Source organism: Zootermopsis nevadensis, unplaced genomic scaffold (genome assembly GCF_977971745.1).
Source record: "Zootermopsis nevadensis isolate Lab colony 2312 unplaced genomic scaffold, Znev_1.0 Znev_ptg000012l, whole genome shotgun sequence".
Classification (NCBI taxonomy): domain Eukaryota; kingdom Metazoa; phylum Arthropoda; class Insecta; order Blattodea; family Termopsidae; genus Zootermopsis; species Zootermopsis nevadensis.
In genome coordinates, this window is record NW_028259144.1 from 393,947 (window position 1) to 413,373 (window position 19,427).

A 19,427-nucleotide genomic window follows, 5' to 3' on the forward strand; every position below is an offset into this window, starting at 1 on the left:
CTTGCATTTAAAATAATGTTGTAATGCGGCGGCTGAACATGAAATATCTCCGCGAAAGAATACAAGATGGCGTGAGTCCCTGCGAAGAGAAATTTAGGTGTGGAGTGAATCACAGTTCTACCATTATATTCCATAAGAAGTTAAAGAAATGTAGCATGAATTATAACTTTAATTTTAACCCAAATGATGCATTTCCGAAAACGAATTTTTTAAATTACTCACGGCACCTCCATTAGCTACACAAATCCTTCATTATGAATATACCTACTCCGAATATTACTTCTCTATATGAAAATGGACTTGAATCAGCTGAAAATGCAGGTGGCTGGTGCTGTGATGTGGAAGAGTGAAGACAGTGAACTACAAAGGAGGCAAATGGTGCTATTACACAGTTCTTGGTGACATTTTATTACAGAAATTATTTCCCTAATTTGTTGTAGATCATTCCAAATTCGTGATTAGATATTGCTTTGTAGAACCTTGGTAAAATGTCATGGATTCGTGCCAGTACATTAAATTGGATACAGTTTCTGTGTGTGAAAATTATAAAAAGTGGTAGAGTGCCGAAACATATAGCTTTTATTATGGATGGCAACAGACGATATGCCCAAAAAAATAATGTACGAAAGTTTGAGGGCCACTCTCAGGGGTAAGTCATTGCACATTCAACCATTGGAAATGTTATATTTTGGTTAACAGAAATGATTAGGAATTGCTCTTCTAGGTTTGACAAGTTAGCAGAGACTTTACAGTGGTGCCTGGACCTTGGAATCCCTGAAGTTACAGTTTATGCATTCAGTATAGAGAACTTCAAACGCAGCCAAGAAGAGGTTGATGCTCTGATGGAACTCTCCCAACAGAAGTTTGAAAGATTGCTGAGTGAAAAGTTAGTTGCTTTATCAAACAATAATATTACTTCAAATCATCTGATAATAAAAATGTTAGGATGTTTTGTTGTTTTGCCAGGGACAAGCTGATGGAGCATGGTGTGTGTATAAGGGTTATCGGAAACCTGTCGCTTCTGCCACAGAACATCCGGAAGCTTATAGCACAAGCCATGATACTCACCAAGGACAACAAGAAAACATTTCTGAATGTAGCATTTGCATACACAGGTAAGCAAGCGTGATGCTGCAGATTGTATACCCATGCCAATGCTAACAAAAGTATCACACATCTGCAATATGTGTTTAGCTCGTGAGGAGATGGCACAGGCTGTTCGGACGGCAGTGTCTGGCGTCGAACGTGACGCCCTTCAGCTATCAGATGTGACACAACAGCTACTGTCAAACTGCTTATACACCAGCACCAGCCCCGACCCAGAGCTGCTGATCCGAACCTCCGGAGAGGTCAGGCTCAGCGACTATTTGTTGTGGCAGGTTGGTAACTTAAGTTGGAGAATGAACTTCCATTTGCATTGTAGCACCAAGAATGTTATTACAGATAGGAGTCTTTCATTTGAGTACATTGTAAATTTCTGTGCACTCGTTCACGTTCAGTTTCACGGCAGTGCAGTGCTTGTTTCATGTGTGACCTGTTTGTTCATCACAAACATGTATTAAACCTTATAAATTCTTGTTTTTTCATAAAAGTAGTGCCATCATTTGTCAACTTATCTTATTTAGGCTTGGTGTATTTAACAGTGTTGTCAATAGATCAGGTCAAAAAGCATGCAGTAATTGAATGATCAAGTCAACATTAAATTAAAAAGGACATGGAAGGAAGTGGTTGTGGCCTAATATAATGTACTATCCCAGCATTTCCATGGTAGGACTGCAGAAAACCAAGTGACATGTACTTCTACTAACACATAATACAGGACATCCATTGACAAAGTTAAACATAAATGTTAGTTACCAGTAGAACTACATGAATCATGAATAGTCTTTTTAATTGCAATTTTCTGTCCCTTGCCCAGTCAATGTGTTTCAAATGGCCTGTGTTCTTGTCATTCCAATTGGCAAATCCTTCCTACTGCCACATTCTTTCATTTGTGATATTTTGATCTATGACACTAAGTAAGCTCTGTAGTTGATGCAGGATAGCTTAAGTGATGACCCTTCTATGTTGTACCTGGTTTGAAAGCTGAAAAGGGCAATGGCCACAGCTCCTTCTTTACAGTTTTCAGTTCATCATCATCATCCCATCATACATGCAGCTGACAGCATTGATAAGTTCTTTCTGTTGTCTTGCAGGTATCTTGCAGCTGTATCTACTTTGCAGATGTCCTCTGGCCAGAATTCAGTATCTGGCACCTCCTGGCAGCCATTATCAAGTACCAACGAAGCTACGCTCAGCTTGTTCCTGTGCAGCAGGCTGATGAAATGGTGAACGGATGTCTTAATGAACGCATCAGCCTGTTTCACACATGCCTGGCTGCTAGTAGATTGGCCAGCCTGGAGGAGTTGAACCATGCAGTTGCATGATGTTCCTAGTCACACCAGATTACTTTTGGATCATGTTGACTGGTTCAAATGCAACAAATCTTGTGAAATTGCTGTAAATATTCATTAGTGTCATGAAGAATAAATAAATAAATAAATACAGACAAAATATTGTTGGAAAACCATAAGATAAGAGACCATTTTGGAGGCTTACATTGAGGATCAGCATCCTGGATACATGTCCCAGTTATTTTAAGAAGATGCCATTTTCAAAATTTGTATCTGATACAGCAGAACGAATGAAACGCTTCAGTGTACAACTCGCCTGTCATTTGTTCAGGCTGGCGTGCAGACTACCACGAGTCTGTGTAATTGAAAACCGAAACTGATGTGCCTCAAATGTTTGTCCTCAAAGTGTTATAATACAATGCAAAGATGTGGACAGGCTGGTAGGCATTTGTGAATGTGGTGATGAACAATAACTTGAATAATTTGATGCTTCCATCTTTATGCAGAGGGTAATGTATGCATTTGTGTCGCTGTACATATTTGTAACAAGGGCAGACTTAAAATATGGCTGTAGTATAGTCAACGTGTTTTATTGCACCGAAACGAAACTGATCCCCACCTGGCTAGCCAGAAGATTAAAACTGGCTCTGAACCACACAGATCTAGAAAAGAATACATACTTCATCTTGAAGACATATTTTCTGAACTGAGCAGCAGGTTACTGTCCATCGGGACATGTCAGCGTGAACACCTGTGCTATATCATCACCCGCATCACCATTATAATCACCACACAGCCCACACAGATCTCCATGATATAAGCCTAGTACTGACACTGTAGCTAAGTGCCCATAGTACTCCAACCACACGTGGGCTTCTTGCAAGTGAATCCGGACAAGCCCGTCTACCTGCTGCCACACCCTGCAATGTCAGAACACATAGCACTACGACGACCTTCAGGTGACACTGCTCTGTAATATTACGTAACTCTCAGCTTCTTGCACGTGTGTTTATTTCGATTGAACTCGAGTTAACATTCGCAGGAAAGAGATTAGATAAAAAAAACTGCAGTCTGTTTGTGGAGTTCAAAATACAGAATTTCTGTATGTGCTTCCATAAATGGAAGAATCACTGAATAGGCGGTAAATGTGTGAAGAATAAAGAGAATTCTGTCCAGGAATGTTACAGTTACTCTGAACAACATATGTAGATGGTAAATCCACTGTTATTGACATTGTAGGTTCAGTGATAACTATTGTATGAAGTAGCTACCATCCTGCATGCATTTTATTGTTCTGCTGTACTCACCTAAAGACATAGTTACTGCCTGTGGACGGGTATTGGTAGCCTTCCTGCGGACTTGTCACTGTCCGGTTGTTCACTGAAATGGCCACCTGATCTGCAGTTGGCAACACTTCTATCTGGTTGCCAGCAGCATACATTTTCACAGCCTGCAATAACAATAAGGTAGTTTGTTCTTCTCGGCTCTCATTATTGTAGGTTGCAGAAAAGTGCACCATTTTCTGATGGGACAGATGAGTATACAGCCATCATTTCAGCATTCTATTGTATGTTCCATTCAATTCTGTCAGCACGAATGGGCTGGACTGGTTGATGAGTAGGCTATTTAACAATACTGTTTCAACTGCAGACGCTACATAGTGCCAAATGAGATGAAGCAGATGATTGAATGTTAAAGGATTTACAGGGAGAGAGTTGCCTGATTTAGCCTGAAGATCTCATGAGTGGCAGTGCCTTGCCTAAGATTCAAACTGTGTATCTCCCAGACACAGTGACTGAATAAATAGTTTAATAAATGGTGCCATTTCTCCTGCTGGAAAATATGTTTAATCCATTTTTTATATGTATCCACATAATGTAAAACAATCTTTAGTGGTGGAATGACTGAAACTGTGCAAGTAATGTTAGAGCGCATACTGTACCAGAGGTAAAACGGTGCCTTCCACTTTCCTGATGAACAGTGCAAATTGGGGCTGGAGGGAACAGTCCGCAGTGGCAAGCGTGTAGCAAGCAGGCACATCTGTTGTAAGGTTTGCTCCATCCAGTGTCCACACATTGTGTAGGGTCAGCACACAGGAACCTGAAAGACAGACAGCAGGTAGGAACCCTATGACTGAGAATAACGCCATTGATTAGGAAGAGTGGTGTTAGAGCACAAAAATGCAACATTCCCACAGCACAGCAAGTAATTGGTAATTTCATGACTTGATACAAGAGGAATAAATATGATGATAAACTGGGGGAAGGAGCAGGTCATGATTTTGCTAGTGGGAATTAAAAGCTTGTTTAAATACGCTGCACCAGTTGAAGTGGTAACATGAACTCACCCACTAGCCTCACGTGCGTGAGAAGTCGCTGCACGGGGGAGAACTGTGTGTTGATTAGCAATGGCTGCAGTCTTGTGTTGACAGATGATCCCAGCACCATCTTGTAGCCATTCACTGTCAGCACAGGACTGGATTCTTGGGGTACAGCGAGATGTGCAGTGATGTTACTGGAGAGTGCAGACACCAGTCTGGAGGGCCCAAGGTCCAGAAGAGCATCTGTCCATGCTGGCAGCTGTTGCAAAGCGAACATGTCGGATAGTAATGTTGAGGGAAACAGTTTCTTATTTGAATTTTGCCTGTATTCAAACACAGGTAGTTTGTTGCATTACATGGATCAGAACTAAACAGAAGTGTACATGTGAGTTAAATATCCTTCATCTACAGGTTTATGATGTAGGCAAACATCATTTCTTGTACACATGTATAAAAGACACAAGTGTGCATTACAGCTTATAAAAAAAACTGTCTACATGTTTTGGATCCCTGTGACCTTCTGATGTCTAAGTGATGTCAACATCCATGTAAGGATATCTGGTTTCTTTTAAACATGGAACTCTTTCAAGGCAGTTCTTTGTGTAAGTATGAGAATTAATGAGCATAGCAGAAGCTCACATTGCTGGAACTGATGGAAATATTGTAATAGCGCAGGGTTGCTATCTCATGCACTATTTCATAGCAGGCGTGTGTGAGAGGCAGGCAGTGGCTGTTCCACAGCCGTACTTCTTGGAGGTCCCTTCTGCACGCGCTATACGGCCAGGCTGCACTCCACTCCGCAGCAGCTGCCTGTCCATGCACCGTAACTTGCAGGCTGGAATGTTCTCCATCAGTGGGGTGACCCGAAAAGGAAGTCAGCATGACAGTGGCAGAGTGAGACCTTGGGCAAAATATGGACACCACAAAGTCTGAAGGCTTTATGAAGGCTGTCACATCCACACACATCTGCTGAGCAAGGAGAGAAGTAGCTGCTTGGAATTACAAGAACAAAACAAAGGTGGTACATGTTTTAGTCGTCACTCAATAAAAAAACTTGCCTTGTGTCCATTGTTGATGGTAACCTCTGTGGTAAGCTTGTATTTTGAGAGGGATGCGGAATGACCATACAATACAGCCATGTCCCAATAGGGTGAGGTGCTACTCGCTGGGGTTCGCGTCACATGCACCTGCAGCCTGCTATCTCCAGCAGGCAGCGTGTCCAACTGTTCCATCCTCTGGCCTCGAATACTCATCGCCACCTGAACAAGGACAAATGACTTCAAACCAATTCAGAATTAGTCATTCATAAAACCAAATGAAACTTTTCAGTTAAAAAACAAATCACTCACCTCTATAGGCTGTGTCCCAGTGGGCAATATTCTTGCCAACAGGCCACAGCTGTTACTATGGGGCAACAAAATCATGTAGTCCAACAGATGGGCCAGCCTGAGCAGGGGACTACCAGCTGGGAACACATGGTCTTTATGGTGTTCTATCACATGGTGTATCAGTGTTGCCAAATCATCATCTTTGTATGAGTGATCACAGTCCAGGAGTGCCATCTCAAGTCTCAAACCAGATAGCTCTACGTGAACCAGATTTTGCTGGGAACACACACAACAGTGGATAAGTTCTCACTCCTCCATATATGAAATCTTGCATAATTCTGTAAAAGAAAACCCTTCACAGAGTGCAGAAGCCTTCAAAGTACTCGACTGCTAACTTTATACACGAACTTCAACATCTCAGACATGGTGGTTTAACAAAAAATACTTCCATTGTCGTCATCAAATTGCACTGAACGTCTGCAAAATGAAACCCTTTGAAGGAGGCTTTTCATTTCACAAACATGGAACAAAATCACTGGCTAAGAACTACTTCATAAAAATTGCTGTGTATTCTGTTTACTGAAATCCAAGTCTTATGAACAGTCACTGGTTCATGGGTCCTTCAACAAATCTTGTTGAAAGATCTGAAGACCACCACTTCCACCTTGTGCGTGGAGCGCTGACATGACGGAATGGTGCTTAGGCACAGCGGTGCACTCACCAACAGGGGTTGTGGAGCATTCCTCATGACAGAAACATACAAAGGACAACTTGAGCAGTGGGACTTCAGCTCTGTGGCAGCTGCAACACCCTTCACAAACACAGCGGTGCGCATGTGCGTCACTAGACCCAGCTCTTCGCCTGAACACACAAATTTATCCATCACACACACATACTACAGAAATGTGTTCTGCGATGATATCTGTTTATTTCATTGCATACGTTTACAGTTTTAAAGGATAATCACACAGTAAAAACTGACAAATTATGTTTCTTTGTACACTGTTAAAATTTCACCACACTGAACGAAGTCTGATTTGGGTAAACCATCAGTTATAAATATTAAGCAACTTACATCCGTTGCCTTCCTTCAGTACCTGGAGTTTGCCGGACGGTGAACCTGATGCTCTGCTGTGTTGTGTTGAAAGAAGCCTTAAGACTGAATGGGACATTCACCTGTATACTGACTGACTGCTCCACGCCATGCCACACATTCATAACTGGATTGTACTGCATCAGAGCTGTCCGGGAGTTGAGCAAGGAACTGCAATTAAGGAACATTAACTGCAACTGATCTTTGACTAACATACACATACAGTTCACTAAACTGTACATTGCAATTTGTATTTTGTAAGCACTGAAATTTTGTGGCAAATTATAAAATATGTTGGGCAAACAGGTTCACACAATGCTCAATTATTTTAACAAATTTGTTGATTTGTTGTGTTTATTAATTATTCTCTTAAAATTAAATATCTAACTTCAGCAGTACCTAATTTTTCATCACACAATGTAATACAATACTAAAAAACAACATATGCTGACCACACAAAACACAGTGGCGAGCCGAAGGTCTCAAATTGACAGAGTGTTTTTCATTCACTGAGTTGCATTCATATTTTAGATAAGTGATGACTTTCTCTGGAATCACATATAACATATGAGAGCAGTATCGTCATGTCCCGTTGATTCCAAAGGGCCGTTCCGCAGTCACTGCTTGCCTTGGGTACTATTTTGAACTCACCGCACATGCAGCCCACTAGAGTGCACTGGGTTGACTGTGAAATTTGCACGAACAGACACCAGCCACCCAGAAGACACCTTTAGTATGGCATTTGTTCCGAGGTCTGTGGCTCGTGTCTCCTCCACCAGGAGAGGAACAATGATGTTCTGGGCATTCAGATGAACGCCGCCACTTGCTAGTAGCTGTACGGTATTCAAAACTGCAACCATCATTAACAAGACTTTAGGGTTTAGATGGTTCATAACTTACAGATTAAACACAACTTTCAGTAACATGCTCCTTAAAATTAATTTTTGTATCTAAAAGTATGGATTTTTTAGAGGTAAGGAATGTGAAGATATGTCAAAGTTTGAACCCAAGCCACATTTCAGGATTTTGTTACTTGACATCATCAGAACAAGACTGGAAAGCTGTAATCTCTACACCTGCATAATTTTACAACATAGCATGATTTCAGCAAACTGAAAGATTTCACACAGTTGCCATAAAGTCACTTTCTTCAACCACACCATGCTATAGAGGCACACCTACCAAGATTTCTCTTAGTTTGATAATGCCATATCAAGTGAATGGGTTATTCAGCATCAACTGAGAAGTGGCAGTAAAATGAAGCAGCTGCTCGGTGCTCACCTCGGAACAGTGTGCTGAGTGTGCTCTGATTTGCGTGGTGAACAAGCACGGCTTTGTTATGCAATCTGACCAGAAGTTCCACGTGAACTGGCTCCGACGGGTTCACCGGCACCTCCAGTTGCTGCAGCAGGTGTATCAACTGTGTGACATTGACAGACCCGGCGTGCATGAGCTGCCGCTTCATGGCATCTCCCAGTCCGTCCAGCCTGACATAGATCTGTTTGCCACACAACCCAAATGGCAACTCATTCCAACATCTTCTGGCTATGTCTAAAATTACTATTCTGAAGTAGTCTCCATCAACATATTGCAACATGCAAGTGCAATCACTGCACTTTCCACTTTACTGTGCTGTGCATATAGAAGTCCAGGAAATTTGTTCGACAATCTGTTTCTGCTAAAATGCAAATAGTTGCAACATGAATGTGAGATCTTTCAAATAAGCCTTGAACAATTTCCTCTCAAACACCACATTATTTTTCACTTGATGCTGTAAGACATTTTCAGTTGACAAGTGGTCATTAAAAAGACTAAGAAACATCAAACACAAAACCATATTTAGAGATGTACTGTCAAACAAGCAGTGGAACTTAATGTCATGTCACATCCAAGTGTGTCTGTTGTCCAGTTACAGCCAGTGTTCTCGCTGAGATTTGAACTTGTTCAATCCTTTTTTTAATACTCACACTAAACTGATTATAGCTGAAGTCCATTGCATGACTACTGAAATCCAGGAAGAACGAAGCTGGCAGTCCTGTTCGAGGATTAGCCACTATGATGAGGTGGGCCAGGGAACCGAACCCATGATCTGGGTCTCTATAGTCCAGTATGTAGTTGCCAGTGGCCCAGCGGCGCACTTTAGGCTCTGGAATGAACCGCGCCACGTTCCTGGCCACCTCTCTCCTGCACATAAAAAAGTCTAGCATGATGCCAGACATTCATGTATCATATACCTCAGTACATCACTCCTGCAATACGGCAAGGAAGTGTCCACACTGATGAATTACAGTTCATCAGTTCCTTAATGATCACAATTACACAACAAAACATCATTAACTAGTAATGATTATTTAACCCTCTGAAGCTGAAGCACATCTAAGGAATATTATAATATTTAAAGATTCCTTTATTGCTGCATCGAAAACACAGAGTATATCAATTACAAAGATCAATTTGTTAATGCTGTTTAGGGAAATAATTGCAGTTTACAGTGAGAATTAACATCATCAGTTTTTAATTCTTTGCTTAGACATGCTTTGCAGATGGTAAAAACACCATCTCGTTCCACACACTGTCAAACATATTGGATCAAACTCTACCTCTTCTTCTTCTATCCTCCTTCTTCAAAGATTAACAAGTACCACCTTCTTCTACTTCTCCCCCAAACAAACCACTATTCAGTTCCTCCTTGTTACTAATTGCTGTCTCAAGCTATGCACTTTTAAAAGTTCATTATCTTAGACTCAGTACATAAAACTTTCCTAATCTCACAAAATTTAGGATAAATAAATATCTGAGATGCAAATTGACACAACCATCCAACTACGCAACTTGAATCTCAAACCTATAGAAAACATACAGCTTACAGTCGCGCAGATTTGTTATACCAGATCAGCAAAAAATGTTCTCTGCTTCATGTCTCCAAATTTGTAAGGCACATTGTTTCACTTAATTGGCGGTTTCATGCCAGGGTTTGGTTTGTATGAAGTCGCTGTTTCCTCCATAGCGTTATCTGATGATCACTTACAATAAGTAGCCTCTAGCAACCATAACGGAATCACACTCTAAACACTGGTCAACTCTAAGCCATTACCATCATACAAGCATATATCTGGCCATTTGTCAATCACAATCAGAACTCAGTCGCTTCTTTGCCACTCAGGAATCAGAAAATGTTCTCTATGTTTTGTATGTTTTAATTTATTACGCACGCAAAACCCCTAACCATCATAACGGGTGCAGATTTACAGCTCAAAATTACATTATTTTTGGAAAGCAGTGAACGTGCTAAAGATATTATTGTCACATAACACAATTTCTCATTCAACACAAAAATATTCATATTATTAATTATTTGGTTTATCAAATACTATGTAAAATACCGATTCAGGTTAAACTTAGCCATGCGGTAACTTCATTACACGCTATTTAGCACTAAATGAGACACAGTAATATACTCACAGGTGGCTGTAACAGGGGCAGTGAGTGTGCGCCAATGAGTGCAGCGTTGTGTACCAGAAGTGACGCAGGTGCGGGTTCTGCTCCTGTCGCAAGATGAGCATCAAGTTGTGGAAGCGAGCTAGGGTCGGCCGAGACAGCACCAGCATCGTAAAGGCAGCCACCCGCACCTCCAGGTACTCACTTCTGTTTGTCAGCAGTGGCCAGTACAGGTGATATACCTGCCATATAACGATGCTATATCAACTGCAAAATGTACTAGGACAGTTCAGACTAGATGGCTGTGGTCATATTCCCTTAGTGAGTCTGCGTTACTCACCTGAAGGCTCTGCGGCCCAAACAGCTTTCATAGGTGGTAAGGTGGTCGCAGCATAAGCCGAGTGCTCACATAGTGGTTGGTGCTACTTCATTAATACCATCTTTGTGAAAGAGAGGACAGTCCCCAAGAATTTTATATTTCACAATTTGATGTTTTATATTGGTGTTTCTTTGTTTTGGACTTCATCCATCACTTGGTTCTTTAAAAAGCCTCAATAAACCTTATATCCTTAAAAAAATCCTATGTTTTGTAGGACGGATCTTCCTTTGTCCTCAGGTAAAACAGGGAGAGACACCTATTCTGTTGGTTCTGGTAGATGGAGCTACTCCTGTTCTGCCAACAGGTGGTGGGAAAAAACTTAATGGAGATGGACTGGGTCATAGGCCTAGTCCTTGTAGTTGATGATGCCTGAACTTTATTGCCCTTCAGTTTATACAATGCCTCAGATTACAAAATGGTGGGTGCTACTGAACAGATTCAAAGACAGACAACCAGCACAACAAGCAGCTGATTTCTGATGTGATTTCACAACACCCTTCTTATTATCACACGCTTTCTGAATATTTACTTTTTGAGCTCTACAAAATACAGCTGATACAAGGAAAAATACAAGGCACTGAGTGATTTGTATACCAGGAAACTCAACAGAAAATCAGTTAGTAAGTTAGGCACAAAATAATTAAACTGGCAGCGAACAGATCATCTGCTCTGTGCTCTGACATGCTATACTATACCTGGTCTGGCTGCAATGCGGCTTGACCCATCGTGGCCCATGCGGCCAGGATGCGGATATGAAGCGAGTACTCGGTATCGTCACCACGTATGATGGGCGCCAAGAACTGCAGTACTCGTCGTATCTCAAAGTTGCCGAGGGCCACCAGATACAGCATCTGAGAGGCATGGTCTGAGCTGCCTGCAATACAACAACACAGGTCCAGTGCCTGGGAACAGGTACGGGCACAGGCACAGACCAAAACACGTACAATTAGGCCACATACCTGTGAACAGGTCCAGGTATCGACCCACATACTTATCTAGGGTCTCTTGGGCACACCTGACGCTACACACCTTGTTCACCAGCGTGGCAAAGCTCAGAACTGCTGCCTGGTGCTCCAGCGTGCCCTCTGGCAGCAACAGCAGCACCTGCACATACATGCACCATGTGGTTCACTTGTGAACTAAGATTATCATTGTAACATGTTTGCACTTTGTTTCCTACAACCTCCAAATCTGTGAGTAGTTGTTCCGATGGCTCGCGGACACTGAATGGGAGGGAAGACAGGAGCTGAACAGCTGTATCATTCTGGAAGGTCCTTCTCACCATGAGGTCTCGCACCAACAAGATGGAGTCACGAGACCCAACAAGGGGCAGCATCTCCAGGAACAGGTTCCTGTTGCCAACACAATAGGCAAAGTTTGATGACAATCAGCAGTGCTGCCAACACAAGCACAGTTCTGTGGAGTGTTGCCAGTGTAACAAACCTGAGAGTCTCATGTTGGTAGCTGGTGCCAAACTCCAGTTCTGAGTACAACTTCTGGAGGCTGGCCTGATTCAGCAGGGACAGTAAGTGAAGTGCATGCACCACATGCTCTTCATGCAACATTCCCCGGTCAGTCTCCAGGTGCCGCCATTCGAGGCTATCTGCCAAATCCCCAAGGATCTTAGCCACCTGCAAAACAAGCGCTGTCAGTATCTAGCACCATGTGATGACACGCTGCTACATTAACTTGCAGTCAGCATACCGTGATGAGCAGATCCTCCTGGCTAGGGTGGCTGCGCCCCTGCGACATATCTGCTCCTGGAACCTGGTGAGTCAATCCCACTCTTTGACCACCTCCCTTCATAATTAGGGGCACGACCATGTCGCCCTGCTGTTGCAGGTACAGACCAACCCTGCAGCAAAAGTGTGTGAGGAAGATAAGTCTAGAGAGAACAAGGAGGAGATGGAACAGAGCAAAGCAGCAGAGGTAAAAGAAGATTAGCCAAGAGGAAGGAAATAACAATCTAAAAGCCTCCTAATGAGTGAAGCCAGCACACCTCACACAGCTACTAACCACGACCACAAGACGTATGAGTCGGACTGCACTCCGAAATGCTGCAGGTGGGTGACCCCATCAGCTTGAATACTGTGAATTACCAGGTGGCCGGCAGGACCAGATGGTTCCAGGACATAGGCACGCACACTACCAGAGCTTACAGTCTCCTGCAATGGACAATATCTTAAGTTGGTAGCACTCACCAACTGACAAAAACTCTCGCAGAAGATCAAAGCCTGTCACTGGCCATGATCCTGAGCCTCCCATTCCCACAGCCTCTCCCACTGAGGTTCACCTTCTTCCCTGCAGGATATGTAGTGTACTTCCAATAGGTTTCCAACCAAAACTCTGTTGGAAACTCCTGTCTTCCCATCCTAGCTGTATGTCCAACCCATTCTAGACTGTACTAACATCGGATGACATCACATTCCCCAGTACTGCTCATTAAAGTTTTTGTCTAAGACAAAGAGACATGTTTTACAAAAGGACAAAACTAAACCTTGATCTTCATTGTTTTGGGCACCTTGAGTTAGGATAACAATTTGACTGGCTTGCGTAAGGAAGTACGTACCTGGGCAGCCCCTGATGGGCACACCTTCTGCACATAGCCAAATTTTTTTACTGGGAAGTCCATGCAACTGGAGAAGTTGACAAACTTGCGGACTGCCAGCATCTCATTACTCTGCCTCTGGACTGAGTATTCCACATCGCAGTGCCCATAGTGACTGTTCTGAACAGGTTAACAGGAAGCATAAAAGCTTAACACCTTCTGGATATTCAATAAAATCTGGTGCACAATCCACTGAAATGTTCATATAATCATGGTAATGACAAAAGGTAAACTAGTTTCTGAGTTTCAGCACCACACCATATTGGTGAGCAAAAGAATAACTACACGCATTCTTAACCCGACTATAGGAACCAGGTGAGTGGTCAGCTTCACATACGCATCACCTTGCCAGAGAGGCTCTAGTGCCCATCTGTACACGATGGCAGCAAAGAGTGCCCAGCCCACAGTGACACAGGCCTGGAATAAAGTTAAAGCATTTTACTGTCCTCAGAATTTGAATCTTTGCCTACGGAAATTACGTACCTCAGCGCTGATGAATGCAGCGGACTGGAGGTGTGACAAATCCAGCTGCAGCAGGCTTGCCAATCCCCGCTTCATGTTGATGGCCCATTCATCCTCTCCTGCCTTAACAGACAGACCTATAATCTGTCCTGCATCATAATGGATTATAAATTGTTGTAACAGTTGGCTGGCCTGCTCTGGTAATGGGGTTTCCACTACTTGTGTGTCATGAATTCTTGGGCCATTATACATTGACACTTTCAGGTCTTGTAGCTGTAACACAATGCTCCATCAACTGTACTGATTATTCAGAAAAGAATACTTGAAGTGACTGGGAAAAGCCATGAAATGCCTGTTGTTATTGATTATGCCTCTGACTATTCTTCCTCTGCCCACACTGCAAACACCTGGTGACAGTAACTGCAGAGTGTCTGTCAGAAGGAGGAGACATGATCAGCCAGTTTCTTACTACAGATCTGCTGCACCCAGTGCTCTTTATTACAAATATAATAAAGAAATCTCTAATTTATATTTGTATATAATATTTTCAGAGGAATCAAATAAAAAGTCATTATAGGCTGTACACAGACAAAAGTTCTATGGGTGAAACAGTAAGCACAAAATTTTCATGATATGAATATACTGAAAAATACCAACTTGTAAAACCATGAAGGAGATGGCATGATAATAATGGCCAGTTCATACCAACCTGCACTACTGCCATATGCCCAGCACCCTGCACAACAAGTTTTCCAGTCATGTTCCACTGTGATACCGTCGCCACAGGGAATATCGTGCCAGCTTCCAGACTGGTTTCATAACGGTACACGACCTCCCTGCCTGGCAGCCACAGCTCCAAAGAAGCAACTGTGCTGACAACCAGTGGCAGCAGCAATACTGCAACACAGCGCAAGTGAATTTGGTCCGTGTTGCTCCACCAACAGGATGGCTCAGACCAGAAGAAGTAGGGGCATATTTGTCCAAGAATAACAAAGTGCTGAAGCAGCTGGATAAGAATGCATGGAATTTTACATCCATGCTGCCCTTACAGTATTATGCTTCAGTCCACATGCAATATATATCTTTATGTGAAGGTCAAATCAAAATTAAAATGTCTCAAGAACAGCTCACTGCAGAACGCGTCAAAGTGCGGTGAACGCCCGCCCATCTGTGAACACAGACTGCTCCTATCTGCTCACCTGCTCTTGCCATCTGCTCCATCCTGTGTGACAGCTGCAAAGTGCTGCAAGCATCCATGGGGTCGAGGTCAGCCTCTAGGGCAGAAACTACTGATAGCCGAGCTGCAGGCTGTCAGGACAGCCTGGGCAGTGGCCTCAAAACCCAGCTACATAGTGGCTTTTCCTCTTGACTGCTATTTGGCATCACTAACATCGGTTACAAGACGTAATCTCAGGAGATTTTATTCCACGCTTGTTCCACATAATCAGTGAGACAGTATTGGCATTTCAAATCTAAAATTAATCCATTATTGAGAAACTGCGTGTCCGTATCCTTCACCTCTGACAACGCTGAAACAATTTCGAAAAAAATCGGTTTTAAGAATCTATACTAAAAGTCATTAAGTAAATTTAACTTTGTCTAACGCAACAAACATCACTGATGAAGAACTACTGTAACATTTCATCACAAGCGTTACAAAACACAAACATACACACCTCATAAAGATCTCAAACTTCCCAATGAACTAAGGTGAATACCTTATGAATATGCGACAGATTAGTTCTAAGCATAGGCAGCGTGGCTTCCACACTATAACTAGCTTTGCAGCCACAAATTCTATCTACATTAAGATAACATCAAAGCAAATGTGGAATGCATTCACAAAATATGTGTATAATGCTCTCTTGTTCCTTGCAGATGCCATATAAAACAATGCTGTACCAAATGGTGAAGTTACACAGCACAAAATGAGATGTGATACTGATGTTGGCTCAGTTTCTTACAACTGTTATGTGATGTGACTGTACACACAAGTAAACAAGATAAGACAGATATAGGTCACCGCCCACAGGGGTAATGAACTATGTGCCACAAGGAGAACAGAGTAGTTTGTACACAAACTGAATGAGCTGGGGAAAGGCACACTGTGCTGTCATGGTCATGGCATTCAAATAGTGCTGGGTAGGCAAACCAAGATATACAAAGGATAATATTAATATAGACCTTAGCAAAACAGGCTGTGGTAAAATGTGAACTGGCTCACAACAGTGTCCAGTGACAGTGGTTTGTATTAGTGATGTTTAACCTTTGGGAGTGGTGTATAAAAGCTGACAAGTGTGGGCGTAATACTCCTATCTAACAAATCATGACTCTGCTGGCTACCATTGGCACCTTCATATCCCCATAGCATTCACATCTGACCATTCTTCTTCACTTTTCAAGAACTGACATTGAAATACACTTCTCCTTTTCTCCTCACATGCTACATGACCAGTACATCACATTTTTCTAAATTTAATCCGCCTCACAAAACTGGATGAAGTACACAAAAAATAGTAAAGCACCTCATTATATAACTTCATGCATTATCTTGTCTCCCTTATGATCAACTTGCCCACTTTGAACTCTGTTTTCAGATATGCAAAATCTATTATGTATATGAGGTTCTCACAAGAATGTATGGTATTCTATTCTGAAGATGGAGGTGGTATGTCCCTCTAATAAGTTCACATACAGCTAAAGTATTAATCACTCAACAACCCAGAAGACCACTATCCGTACCCTTAAATTGCGATCAGCGCTCCTGTATACTAATGACACTGTTTCAGTTGCAGAGTCAAAAAGGCTACGTTCACCCATTACGAGGCACTCGACTGAGCAGTACAACTAACGTCTTAACTACACGTGCAGAGCGCTCTACATGTGATAACCCTGGGCATGTCACATACATAGCAGAGTTTAATAAATGTCTGGAGAAGAATGGAATGCATGAAAGGCCAGAAACAAATTGGGATAACAAAATGAGAGCTGGGGGTACTGAAGCAAACTTAGTCCACACAAAAGTTACCTCCTCAATAGGTTCTGTGAATGAAGTGACAAGTGAACTTGTGATGTCAATGCTCCAAAATGTACTTACAGAAAAGTTCTAGAATACAAATGAATATACTATAAAAAATTAAACTTTTTTGAGCCTATCAACTAAGGTACATAAACACAGTGAATCTCTAAATTAATAGACTATATGATTTCATTCCAGTTCAGAAGTCTGCTGGCTAATTTTATAAAGCTTATCCCTGATTCAGTATAAAATACAACTAGTTAAATTGTAAGACATGGCGGAAAGAAAACACAGAAAAAAAATCAGAAGTTAACCCTCTATATGAAAAAGGTGAAAAATCTTGCATGTCTAATTACAGACCAATTTCATTACTAACAGCATTCTCTAAAATATTAGAAAAGGTTATGTATAAGAGGGTAAGTGATTTCTTAAACTTTAATGACGTCTTTGCAGGTGAACAATTTGGATTTAGGAAAAATCTCTCAACTGATAAAGCCCTGTTCAGTTTTACAGATGAAATCTTAAGTGCACTAAATGATAAAGTGCATGTTGGTTGAATATCTTGTGATTTGATTGTGTAAATCATGATTTATTACTATCAAAACTAATTTTTTATGGAATTCTAAATATAGCTGACAAGCGGTTTAAATCATACCTTCACGACAGAAAGCAATAAGTAGAAATAAAATCATCAAATTCAAATGATAGCACCTACTCAAATTGGGGCATTGTAAAACACGGAGTGCCTCAAGGTTCAATACTTGGTCCTCTGCTTTTTCATGTATATATGAATGATCTGCTCCCAACCATCAACTCTCAATCTAAAGCTATTCTCTTTGCTGACGATACTATTATTATTTCACACCCAGAAATTGACTGTTTTCAAAATTGCATAAATGATGTCTTTGATAGATTGAACAAATGGATTAAACTTAAAACTTTGCATACCGTGTAGTGTATTAGAATATAGAGTAAGCAAAGCAACAACTATTAACACTATAAAAAGACGCCATACACGTTTCGACCTCAAGAGGTCGTCATCAGTGGCATCAGGGTTCTGGAGTTCGTACAGACGACGCAACTATAGCTCGCCGAGACCAGCTACTGCCAACGAACAATGGGATCAATAGCTAAGTGCAAGTTCTACTCCTGTGAATAACAGCATCTCGTGCAGTGTCACTTCGAATATTTTGTCAAATACCCTTTTCATTTTCATTTTGAATCCAGTTTGAACCATTTGGCAGTGAATGAGCGAATGATTATTCAAACAAATGCAACTGAAGTTTCCCTACTGAGTCAAGTGAAGAACATGAAAATGTTTTTCTTGGAGGATATACCCACCCATGTCCTATTCATGCAGAGCAACCACCCTTCCGCCATAATAACAGAGGAAAGAAACGTTACAGTAAATGAGTAATATTCACGAGAAATTGACTGAAATAATACACCTCTCATTTTCTTACACATGATTAATTAAAACAGACGTGCTTTTGTTACTTCCTTTAAAAGGCAGTATGGGAAACCCTTACATAGACGCTTACAAAGCATCGTAGTACCAACTACTACCCTAAAGTTACACACAATTTCCAGATGATCATATCATCTCGCGTACTCTCTGCTTTAAACGATTTCGAGAGACACCTATGCATTGAAAATGTTGCGCAACTAGAGTCTAAAACAAATATAAAACTACAATCAGAACCTAAACTCTAAAAGATTCGCATAATTACAAATGGACGACGTTCTTAAGTCCTGGCAACGAATAAATGTAACCACGTAGCCTTATACACAGCTCCCACAGATAATTCTGAACTTTTCGTAACGCACGTCAGGCACTCAGTGGTTTTGTATTAAAATTCTGTACTACGATCACCACTCCAAGTTATGATCGAAACCTCTGTATCTTAACTTTAATAACGCATGTCAGACACTTATTAGTATTATAATATCGTAATTTATCTATTGTATATAATGGGTGGATTTATTTGTAACTTATCTCTACTTTATGTGAACCCTTTGTTTGTATTTTTGTGACATTTATATGACTTGTATTTGTATAACATGTATTTGTATTATTATGACTTATTCTACATCCTATTGTCATCTGACTAACTTATGGATCCATGGAATGTAATAAAGATGTATGTATGTAATAAATATCTAAAACACGCTCTCCTTCAGAGTAGTGATCGAAAGCTGTCCCATATGTCAAACACTTCATAGTATAATAATAAATTTTTATAATACAGTCACCACTCTTGAGTTTTGATCGAAATCTCTGTAACTTAACTTTGATAATGCACATCAGACACTTAGACCCTATATAGGAGTGTTCAGTGTCATGTCTCAGCTGCTACTTACAGGGTAAGAGTATAAAACAACTAATT

The 19,427-nt window shown here is 41.4% G+C and overlaps 2 protein-coding genes across 9 annotated transcripts; one reads left to right on the forward strand and one right to left on the reverse strand.

Moving 5' to 3' along the window:
- Window positions 1–82: 82 nt before the first annotated feature.
- Window positions 83–2,971, forward strand: Dhdds (Dehydrodolichyl diphosphate synthase subunit). Of its 3 annotated transcripts, none has more exons than XM_022082636.2 (5): window positions 83–649; window positions 725–886; window positions 946–1,115; window positions 1,195–1,379; window positions 2,196–2,971. In XM_022082636.2, exons 1-5 carry the CDS (start codon window positions 489–491, stop codon window positions 2,424–2,426), a joined length of 909 nt encoding a protein of 302 aa, XP_021938328.2. In that variant the 5' UTR covers window positions 83–488; the 3' UTR covers window positions 2,427–2,971. The 3 variants fall into 3 exon arrangements, with proteins under 3 accessions (XP_021938328.2, XP_021938329.2, XP_087204401.1); XM_022082637.2 differs by having other exon boundaries at window positions 967–1,115; XM_087348275.1 differs by lacking the exon at window positions 725–886 and having other exon boundaries at window positions 967–1,115.
- cv-d (vitellogenin-like lipoprotein) lies at window positions 1,760–18,561 on the reverse strand. Of its 6 annotated transcripts, none has more exons than XM_087348173.1 (24): window positions 18,504–18,561; window positions 15,221–15,550; window positions 14,731–14,918; window positions 14,043–14,294; window positions 13,521–13,679; window positions 12,968–13,116; window positions 12,656–12,806; window positions 12,395–12,582; window positions 12,135–12,303; window positions 11,911–12,055; window positions 11,647–11,825; window positions 10,597–10,814; window positions 9,102–9,318; window positions 8,416–8,632; window positions 7,786–7,984; window positions 7,139–7,305; window positions 6,763–6,902; window positions 6,063–6,317; window positions 5,772–5,990; window positions 5,353–5,679; window positions 4,741–4,972; window positions 4,336–4,493; window positions 3,701–3,843; window positions 1,760–3,313 (listed from the first exon to the last, which is right to left on the reverse strand). In XM_087348173.1, the coding sequence occupies exons 2-24, from the start codon at window positions 15,276–15,278 to the stop codon at window positions 3,112–3,114; spliced, it is 4,332 nt and encodes a 1,443-aa protein (XP_087204299.1). In that variant the 5' UTR covers window positions 15,279–15,550; window positions 18,504–18,561; the 3' UTR covers window positions 1,760–3,111. The 6 variants fall into 6 exon arrangements, with proteins under 6 accessions (XP_087204299.1, XP_021938324.2, XP_087204297.1 ...); XM_022082632.2 differs by having other exon boundaries at window positions 5,772–5,972; window positions 18,382–18,540; XM_087348171.1 differs by having other exon boundaries at window positions 18,382–18,540.
- Window positions 18,562–19,427: the final 866 nt, after the last annotated feature.

What these genes read in the sequence shown, in the direction of transcription:
- Dhdds (XM_022082636.2), top strand. Translation starts at nt 489, where the DNA reads ATGTCATGGATTCGTGCCAGTACATTAAATTGGATACAGTTTCTGTGT. An exon ending in GAAAGATTGCTGAGTGAAAA is followed by an intron (nt 887 to 945) that starts GTTAGTTGCTTT and finishes TAAAAATGTTAG; the next exon opens with GATGTTTTGTTGTTTTGCCA. An exon ending in TGTAGCATTTGCATACACAG is followed by an intron (nt 1,116 to 1,194) that starts GTAAGCAAGCGT and finishes ATATGTGTTTAG; the next exon opens with CTCGTGAGGAGATGGCACAG.
- cv-d (XM_087348173.1), bottom strand. Translation starts at nt 15,278, where the DNA reads ATGGATGCTTGCAGCACTTTGCAGCTGTCACACAGGATGGAGCAGATG. An exon ending in TCATACGTCTTGTGGTCGTG is followed by an intron (nt 12,807 to 12,967) that starts GTTAGTAGCTGT and finishes CTTTTGCTGCAG; the next exon opens with GGTTGGTCTGTACCTGCAAC. An exon ending in CCGCATTGCAGCCAGACCAG is followed by an intron (nt 10,815 to 11,646) that starts GTATAGTATAGC and finishes GTTATATGGCAG; the next exon opens with GTATATCACCTGTACTGGCC.